At 43.8% G+C, this 9,807-nt stretch overlaps 1 protein-coding gene across 1 annotated transcript; it reads left to right on the top strand.

The window, feature by feature from the left end:
- Window positions 1-3,610: 3,610 nt before the first annotated feature.
- LOC136527881 (ribose-phosphate pyrophosphokinase 2, chloroplastic-like) lies at window positions 3,611-8,385 on the top strand. Its single transcript, XM_066520737.1, has 8 exons — window positions 3,611-3,827; window positions 3,923-4,114; window positions 4,592-4,840; window positions 5,566-5,709; window positions 5,821-5,985; window positions 6,363-6,432; window positions 6,535-6,616; window positions 7,818-8,385. The coding sequence occupies exons 1-8, from the start codon at window positions 3,720-3,722 to the stop codon at window positions 7,996-7,998; spliced, it is 1,191 nt and encodes a 396-aa protein (XP_066376834.1). The 5' UTR covers window positions 3,611-3,719; the 3' UTR covers window positions 7,999-8,385.
- Window positions 8,386-9,807: the final 1,422 nt, after the last annotated feature.

Below are 9,807 nucleotides of genomic sequence, written 5' to 3'. Positions count from 1 at the left end.
CTTTCTATGGTTTATATTTTAAAAAACACCGTGAGCTGGTATCATGAGATCGTTGGCCTGATAGCTGCCATGCTTCTGTCTTGTTTTGATTTTGATGCATGCGAGTTAAATGAAGAAACACAAGCTGATGTCTTATTTTCAGAAGGTTAGAAAGGAACTAGTTTCCCTAAAATTAAGGTTTGACAGTATAGTACGTATTAGGGCCGTTTGGTTATGTGGATCGATTTTGATTCTCCGATAATCATGAGACACAACACGAAGGCTATGAAAGCCAAGAAACGTTTCACGTTCTTTGTCTTCGCTCCTGAGTTAGCCGAAGGATGGTTTCGTAGCGACTTTGCTTCATTTCTTTTACCTATTGTATATGTATTAATTTTACCTTTTTAGTTACAATCTCTTTTTAATGCAATGAGTTGAATTGAATTTTATTTAAGTTGCCATTTGCCTGAAAAGTTTGGATTTTTTCAAACATATTTTTGGTAATATATTTTTTTTAAGAAAAGATAAAATTTTTCTCGTGAATAATAGAATCTAGCCTACTAGCTAAATAGTTTCATAAATTTAATCCAACCCATCTCCTAAAATACTTCCTGAGAGAATTCGAATTCAAAACTTATCTACGAGAGTCTGAATCTCTATCGGTGGTTTCATCTTTCATGTTTCAGTTTCTAATGCACCCATATTTTGAAAACCGTGCAAAAAAAACTCTCTTCACTTCTATGAAATTTTTATCATCCCTCTTTTTATTAATATACGTTGTCATATCATCATATTTAATATCTATAAAACTCTTATGAACCCTACATTAATACTGGCCGAACCAAGTAACCAGATGTTGGCACACGTGATGCTCTTGGGCCGTTGTTCTGCGTAGGAGTCCATCGTCAATTCGTCATCCTTGCTCTGCTGGTTGTAGTTCTGTAATGACGCAGCAAAAAACGGTAAAAGTCAAAAGAACAGAGTCAAATAGTTGTAGGTGGCCGTTGGCCCGTTGCCGTTTCGTCCTTGGCTTTGGCTTGGACTGGACCTGGACTCCCCCGTTCTCGGATCTCACAAGTCTCGCTCGCCTTGCCCGCGCGTGCGACGGGTAAACTGAGGTGGTGCTTCGATCACTGGTCCAACAACTCAAGTTTAGTCTCTAAATTTTAGTTTTATTGGACTGTACGGACTAAACTTTAATCCTCTAATCTACAATGATTGATTTATTCTTATTTAATTATCCATGCACAACCATGCATGCGAGCGACAGGAGGTATGTGACGTTCAGCGCCCGTCCCAAGAGAGTTTAGCCTAGTTTAAGGTCTTTTTGGAAGAAAAAAATTTTAGACTAGTTTTTAACATTTGCTCACTTTTAATGCCATGTCTGGCTCTCCGTCTGGAAAAAAAGCCTGGTGGCATGGCGTGGCGTGCCAAAGACCTGTGCGGCTGTGCCTACCCTGCCCAACCCGAAGGGGAAGGAAACGCCCGAAAGTCGTTTCGTGCGGACGCAGCCGCCGCGGACGACACGTGGGCTCCACACCAGCTGGCAGCTGGGGCCCACGCCGCAAGTTGCTCTGCGTACGACAAGGACGGTCCCGACGGTGGACGCGGTGGAGCGCAGACGTTGGCAGGTGGCCCCATGGCGCTCAGTGCGCTTTGCCACTTTGCCCCCTGGTTCATACGGAAAACACAAATGTTACCTCCTCAACGGTGCCTCAGTTTCGAGGATCCCATTTGAAGTTTTTAACCCGCTGAAAACAAACCATGGCAACACAGACTGACCTTTATTGGTGCAGTGCAGCACGAGGGGTCCTGCTTCCGTCCAAGGTCCACTACGATCGTTAAGAAGACAAGCTTCGCCTTTAGGACGTGTTTGTTTATATTAAGCGTTTTTCTAGGGAGCTCCAATGCTATAGGCAGAAGACAACGACGTTAGCCATAGGCGTCTGAAACCAGACGTATAGATATGGTGCCTGAGCAGCTTCGGCCAAGAGCAAACCAAATAGACCTTGATTCTACTCCATACATACCCCTTGGATCCTATAAAAAATAAAGTCCAATTTTGTTGTAAAAAAAAGTCCAATTTGTGCATCAAGAGGGCTCAAGCCTCAAATATCGGACATATTCTGGTGTTGGATTGAGCGATAACTTGTCATGTTATTTAAGATCTTGCATGCCAACCGGTTTCACAATGTCTTTGATCAAGAGCTTCCCTATAATCCTTTATATATATCTAGGTACATTTTTTTGAATACTTGTATGCGCAATATTACAGGATAGAGGGAGTACGTAAGAGAAACTCCACCAGATTCTCTTCCCCTTAAAATCATTTATAAAGAACTGAGAAAAATTGAAATTGTACTTTTAGGGACTACTATTGTTGCTGCAGAGCGAGAAAACCCATCGCTTTTTTTTAATTTGGGTGGGACCCACCTGTCAATGGCTAAAAAACATCTTCTTCTATCATGGTCTCCTCTCAATCTCTCATTCACGACATGCTCACCCAGCGCAGCAGCGGCTATGTGGCCCGCATGCTCGCTCGCGGTGGCGGTGTGCCTCATGCGCTCGCCCACGCGATGATGGCGAGAGATGGCCAGTGTGGGCCCGAGATGCTAGTGCTAGAAGGAGAGGAAAAGGGATTGAGAAAAAATGCCCTCTATTTTAGGGATTGAGTAGGGAAAGAGTACGTGCTCGAGTATTTTTTAACCTCATCCTCCTATATGACAGATTATAGGGTTTTTTTTCAATACGATGGAGTTGCCCTAAGGCCCTAACCGTAGAACCTATAATGTATTGTTCATTCTTGCACAAAATGGTGCCATTTTGTAACGAAATTTGTAGATAAATCCCTATATATCAAAGAAGCCCACAAATTTAGCGCTCCCTACAGGCTTCCACGAATTGACACGAAATGATTGGTTGCGACTGCAAAGTTGCAAGATTTCCCAACCGAAATGCTCAAAATAGCGGGATTCACATCATCAAAAAGCACGACCATGAATGCCCTACGCACCAAACCTCAGAACTTGTTCAGTTGTCTAAAGTTTAGGTAATATTTGGATACTAATAAAAAAATAAATTATAGAATCTGTCAGTAAACTGTTACTGTAGTATTTTATTGTTAAATCATGTACTAATTAAGTTTAAAAGATTTGTCTCGTAAAGTAGTCGTAATTTGTACAATTAGTTATTTTTAGTCTATATTTAATACTTCATGCATGTGTCATTTAATGAAATATGGTGTAAATTTTTAGGAGAAACTAAACAAGGCTCAATTTTAAACCGCAGAAAAGGAATTCATCCGACCATCCTTAAGGGGTGTATGGTTCTTTAGTCGCTCCTAAAATTCATGTCACATTGAATGTTTAGATAATAAAGAGCATTAAATATAGATTAATTACAAAATCAATTACATAGACAGAGGCTAATTTACGAGACGATTTTTTAAGCCTAATTAATCTAGCATTAGCACATGTTTACTGTAGCATAACGTTGTCAAATTATGGACTAATTAAGCTTAAAAAATTCATCTCATAAATTTGTCACAAGTTGTGTAATTAATTTTATAATCAGTCTATATTTAATACCGCAACGTCGGCGACGCGGTCACCACTCACCACTACGGCACCGCCGCCGCCGCCACCCTCGAGAGGCAACCCGGGGACGCCTCTCCCATCCACGCGCGCACCCTACCGCACTCCCCCTCCCAAAGACCTAGCCGCGCGCGCCACCCGCATCCCATGGCGGCCACCGCGGGGACCGGGTCCTCCTTCGTCTCCCCGCGCCGCAGTCACAGCGCCGCCGCCTCCTCGTCGTTCCGCGCCGCCGCCTCGCGCTTCCGCTCGCCGGTGAGCGTTCGTCTCGTTGTGGGGGCTTTCTGATTGATGTGTGATGCCTATGAAGTGTTGAGGTCTTGCGGTTGGTCTTCTTTTGGTGTGCGCAGAGATGCGTGCTCGGGAGCGAGCAGCTGCGTGTGGCGCAGGAAGGGAAGCGGATGGGCGGGGCCGAGCCCCGGGTCGCCGCGTGGACGCCAAAGGCGCCGGCGCCGGAGGCCAGGCTTGCTGCACTGCCAAGGGAGCTGCGGGACTCCAGGATGAAGATCTTCTCCGGCACGGCCAACCGCCCGCTCGCTCAGGTGGGGTCTCTGACTCTGTTCGTCCATGTTAGGCCGCTTGGTTCCGTCAGTTATTACAGGAAAGGAAAAACTTTTTTTTTTCATTTTTATGCAACCTGGGGACTATAGTGCTTTATTTCTTGTTCTTCACTGGTTTTAAGTCGTCAATGGCATTGTGCATGATAATTCTACTTATACAGTTACGCGCATAATTGCAGTTGGATTTGGTGCTTTACATGAAAGGGATGTCTCTGCAGTTGAAATTCGAGTCTTTTTTTAAACGTGCAAATTGTTTATTTTATGCATTTTATATCTTCCAGCCACGGTGAATACTGACTTTTGTGCCAGTACTATTAAAATAGTAGCTTTAAGGGGCTTGCACCTTTTCATTTGTATGGTTTCTAGATTTTGATGTTTGATTCACTATGGTTTGCAGCGACATTGCTTCTAAAAACACTACTGAAAATTGTAATGTCCTTCTCTGCATTTACTTTCTAGGAAATTGCTGCTTACCTGGGTGTAGACCTCGGCAAGATCCTGATCAAGCGCTTTGCTGATGGAGAAATTTATGTGCAACTGCAAGAGAGCGTGAGAGGATGTGATGTGTTCTTGATCCAGCCCACATGCTCTCCTGTCAACGAAAACCTCATGGAGCTCTTCATCATGATTGATGCATGCCGGCGGGCTTCAGCACGGTCTATTACCGTTGTTATTCCATACTTTGGTTATGCTAGAGCAGACAGAAAGGTATTAGCTAAATGATACAGTGATTTAGTTTATAACATAGTAAGTTCAGATTCAGAATTTAACGTAAAATATTTAAAAATCAGATTATTTTGAAGCGCATTGCTTCTGCTTTCAATGTGTTTCCTGCCAAAATGCAAATAAAAGCAACACCATCAAAGTAACCTTCAACAATTGAGCTCCTTGTCAAGGATAGCTGTAAGGGCAGTGTACACTGCTGATGAGGATTTGTGATAAAGTTTGCCACTTGTTTGGTGACCAACTTTACTATGGATCCAAAAAATCTTCCGATGCTGATTTTCATGCAATAAAGTTGGCATTTTGTCTTGTACCTCAGCTTTATTGTGGATCCAAAAATCAAGCATTCCCTGCTGCTGCCTTAACTTTGATAAAATCCATCTATTATGAATGATTTCTATTCCTCTATTTGTATTACTTTAAATACTGGTACCACTATGGGTTTCCAGGTACTCCCTCCATTCCAAATTATAAGACTTTTTTGGCTTTTCTAGATACATAGCTTTTGCTATGCACTTAGATACACTATGTCTATTTATCTAGAAAAGCCAAAATGTCTTATAATTTGGAATGGAGGGAGTATTAAGAAGGATCACAGCTGCCCAACTTAAATTAAAGAAAAAAATACTGCTCCATTTGCTTTAATATCTGAACATCTAGCTTTTCTTTTGTTTCTTTTGTTTAACTGCACAATGTCTTTGGTAACGCAGGCACAAGGGCGTGAGCCCATTACTGCCAAACTTGCTGCAAATTTATTTACTGAAGCTGGTAGTGACCGTGTCATTGTATGTGATATTCATTCTACGCAAGCGTTGGGGTACTTTGATATTCCTGTGGATCATATATATGGGCAGGTAGTGAGAGTTCTTTCTTTACATCGTTTGATTTGAATGTTGCATCTCATTGAAATCCTCATCTGAAATTTCTAGCTGATTACTAATTCGTGTCATCCTTGGTATCTGTAGCCTGTGATTCTGGATTACCTGGCCAGCAAGACAATATCCGAAGATCTTGTGGTTGTTTCTCCTGATGTGGGTGGTGTTGTTAGAGCACGTGCATTTGCTAAGAAATTATTGAATGCCCGTTTAGCTATTGTTGATAAAAGAAGACAGGGTCACAACATGTCAGAGGTTAGACCTTTGGATTGAACCAATCATTATTTCACAGCCCCACCCTTTTATCAAGGTTCTAGAAACGGGATAGGAGTTTTCCTGGTCAGCAGACTATAAAATCTGTCTTTTTTTCTTTTTCTTTTCTTTTTAAGTTCTTTGAGTTTGAAACTTCTCAATACAATGATTCACTATATTCTTTATAGCTGTATAATTTCATTAGTACTACAATTGTATGCAAGTATTTTTATCACCTGATGTTTTGTTAAGCTATCTATGTGGGTCATCCATGTTTCGACTTGTGTTGATCTGTGCAATAAAATTCAATTATAGCTTGCAAAATTACAGAGGCTTATATCATTTTGAGTTTCCTACTTCTCAGCACCGTTTTCCTTCAGGTCATGAACTTAATTGGTGATGTGAAAGGAAAAGTGGCTATCTTGATTGATGACATGATTGACACAGCAGGTTTGCAATCTGATTTTTAGCTTTATGGTTGCATGCCTGCATGTATTAGTCAGTTTATTCCATCCAATAGTCACATATTTTTAACATTTTGATCAAATCCAGGGACAATCACTAGTGCAGCGGCTCTGTTAAAGCAGGAGGGAGCAGAAGCTGTATATGCTTGTTGTACACATGCTGTTTTCAGGTTTTCTAGTTGGCTTTATTGGATATACTTCTGTTTTTGGTATTTTATGGCAGAGATCCTATATGTTGCGGCTTCATCGCTTGGCACTTTCTAATATTTCTCTGCAAGTACATTCATAACACCGTACAAAAAAGTACAGCAGCGGCAGTAGTTAGTAGTTAACATTTGTAGGTCATATTAACTTTGCTAATCTTGTGGGCACCCATATCACTAGCATTAGCAGCTAATCTTAATGATTTGATTGCTATAATCGTATGCAGTATGTTTTCTACCCCTTTTTTACTAGCATTTTCATGTGATGCTTTATAAAATACTTTCATGTATATTAGTGGTCAAAGTTCTAAAGTTTGCACACACATCCGTAATCATCATGCATCCGTAATCATAGCACTGTACAAAAAAGTACAGCAGCGGCAGTAGTTAGTAGTTAACATCTGTAGGTCATATTAACTTTGCTAATCTTGGGGGCACCCATATCGCTAGCATTAGCAGCTAATCTTAACGATATGATTGCTAGAATTGTATGCAGTATGTTTTGTACCCCTTTTTTTACTAGCATTTTCATGTGATGTTTTTAATTTACTTTCATGTATATTCAAAGTTCTAAAGTTTGCACACACATCCGCTATCATCATGCATCCATAATCATCATGCATTTGAGAATGGAGGGAATACTATCACCTATAATTTGGACTGCTCAACTCCAATTATAGAAGTAACCTTAAATTAGTTTTGCATGGCACCTTCCTGTTGTACATGTATTAGAGTACAAATTAACTCATGCACGGTTGAGTGTGAAATTGATTTGTGGTGGATGCCATTTTTGTTAAGGAAAAATTTCATATAGGTGAATATAAATTGCATTGTTTGCCATGGGTCACTCGTTAATCAAGGTTTACTTTGATCAGACTTGAAAATGGTGTCAATTTGCAACATCACAATCAGGAATACGAGGCCTCTGAACACAGCTCATGGTATTTTGTTGTAGGAAGGTGCCTGAGGAAATCTTGTCTGCGTCACTCGTCTAAATTTGACTACTTCTAATAAATTTGCTTGTTTGATGCTCAGTATGCTTGGTGACCTGCACTTTATTTCAGAAAGTAGCCGGATTCTTTATTTGGTTTGAACAGTTGTTGTCTTTATATTCTAACATGCTTATTTCCTTTAGAAGATTTTTATATTAACATGGTCGACTTTGCAGCCCTCCCGCAATTGAAAGGCTTTCTGGAGGCGTCTTTGAGGAAGTTATTGTGACAAACTCCATCCTGTTGCCAGAAGACAAATGCTTCCCTCAGCTGACGGTGCTTTCAATGGCGAACCTTGTAGCGGAAACAATTTGGCATGTTCATCGCGATGGCTCCGTCAGCAGCATCTTCCAATAGCAGAAACGCCTGACATCATTTCGTCTTTACATTCGTGTGGTATAGAGAAGGCACCCAGTGCCTGTGCTGTTTGCCTATTTTCATAGGGACTCAATTTTGGCGGCAAGATATAATAAGGTGGTATTGCCGATGTACGGGGTGATAATAAGGTGGTATACCAGGTGCTACGGTGTACGTGGGGATAATAAGGTGGTATGCTGGTGTATGTGGGTGATCAATTCTGCGTCATGTTACTAAAGTATGTTCAGCTCCTGACCTGCCTCTTATGTGGAGGCTCAGTCATAGTAATTGGATTGGATAATGTGGGGTGCGAGGGGTTCGGGTGTTAAATGTTCATGTGATCCTGACAAGATGACAATGACAGAGGGGGCTATTGCGTTCTTGCCTCTATTTTGAATCCCAATTGTGATTTTACCCTTATTTTCTTTCACTTTGTGTTTTTACCCCTGCTTTTTCAAAACGAAGGTTCAGTTTATCCCTACTCCGTGAACAGCAGGTAACGGTGTTAAAAAAGTTGAAAGATGACAAGTTTGCCCTTCCGAATATTGCGTTTTTGTCTCTATTTTAAACCCCAATTGTGATTTTACCCTCACTTTTTTTCACTTTGTGTTTTTACCTCTACTTTTTTAAAACGAAGGCTCCGTTTACTTCAATTCTTAATTTAGTTATCTACATTCGGATCAAAGCAATTAAAAATTAACAAAAGCCCTGTGAAAAGACAAACTTACCTCTTATCTCTCGGTCGTCTCTCTCAGGGTCGTTCCTCTCAACGCTAGCAGGCCGCGGGCGGCTGGGTGCGGCGGCGGTCGGGCCGTCGGGCGGGCGCGGCGAGCGGGCGCGTGCGGCCAGGCGGAGGAAGCGGCGCGGGCACGCGCAGCTTAGCCTGACGTGGGCGCGCAGCCAGGCACGCGGCTCTGCTTGGCGCGGGCGCGCGCGGCTTGGCCGGCATCGCGAGCGCGCGTCTCATGAAAGCAGCCGACCGTTGAGCCGAAGACCCGCCTCTCTCTCTCAACTCTAGCGGATGGCTGGGTGCGGCGGCGGCGGAAGGCCAATAGCGGGCCCGTCGGGCGGTGTGCGGCGAGTGGGCGTGTGCGGCCAGGTAATGGAGCGGAGACTGACAGGTCTAGAGCTATGATTTGGTACCTAGGCAACACCAAATCATAGCTCTGGACCTGTCAGTCTCCGGCTCCATTGCCTGGCCACACACGCCCACTCGCCGCACACCGCCCGATGGGCCCGCTGTTGGCCTTCCGCCGTCGCCGCACCCAGCCATCCGCTAGAGTTGAGAGAGAGAGGTGGGTCTTCGGCTCGATGGTAGGCTGCTTTCACGAGACGCGCGCTCGCGACGTCGGCCAAGCCACGCGCGCCCGCGCCAAGCAGAGCCGCGTGCCTGGCTGCGCGCACCCGCGCCAAGCAGAGCCGCATGCCTGGCTGCGCACCCATGTCAGGCTAAGCTGCGCGCGCCCGCGCCGCTTCCTCCGCCTGGTCGCACTCGCTGCGCCCGCCTGACGGCCGATGCTGCCCTTCCGCCGCCCCCTACAAATGGCGTGTTCGGGAGCCCAGAGACCAGCCGCCCCTACAAATGGAATAGCAGGGGCGGCTGGTGATACGAGCCGCCCCTACAAATAAATCAAATTTGTAGGAACGGCTCACTCACCAGCCGCGCCTACAAATGCTCCGACAAATAAATACTCGGAACCCGCACGCGACGCCGACCGTAGATCCTTCGTCTCTTTCTCCTCTCAGCCCTCCCTCTCTCGTTGGCGAATTGACTCAAACCCTAACCCCTCTCCTTGCCAATCCCCACCC

The sequence above is a fragment of the Miscanthus floridulus genome, chromosome 19 (genome assembly GCF_019320115.1).
Source record: "Miscanthus floridulus cultivar M001 chromosome 19, ASM1932011v1, whole genome shotgun sequence".
Classification (NCBI taxonomy): domain Eukaryota; kingdom Viridiplantae; phylum Streptophyta; class Magnoliopsida; order Poales; family Poaceae; genus Miscanthus; species Miscanthus floridulus.
The sequence above is the reverse complement of the archived record's forward strand: the minus strand, read 5'-3'. Positions and strand labels throughout refer to the sequence as shown.

Bases quoted from the DNA above. Each gene is read 5' to 3' on its own strand.
- LOC136527881 (XM_066520737.1), top strand. From the start codon at position 3,720: ATGGCGGCCACCGCGGGGACCGGGTCCTCCTTCGTCTCCCCGCGCCGC. The intron at 4,841-5,565 runs GTATTAGCTAAA...TTGGTAACGCAG, and splicing joins ATGCTAGAGCAGACAGAAAG to GCACAAGGGCGTGAGCCCAT. The intron at 6,617-7,817 runs GTTTTCTAGTTG...TCGACTTTGCAG, and splicing joins TGTACACATGCTGTTTTCAG to CCCTCCCGCAATTGAAAGGC.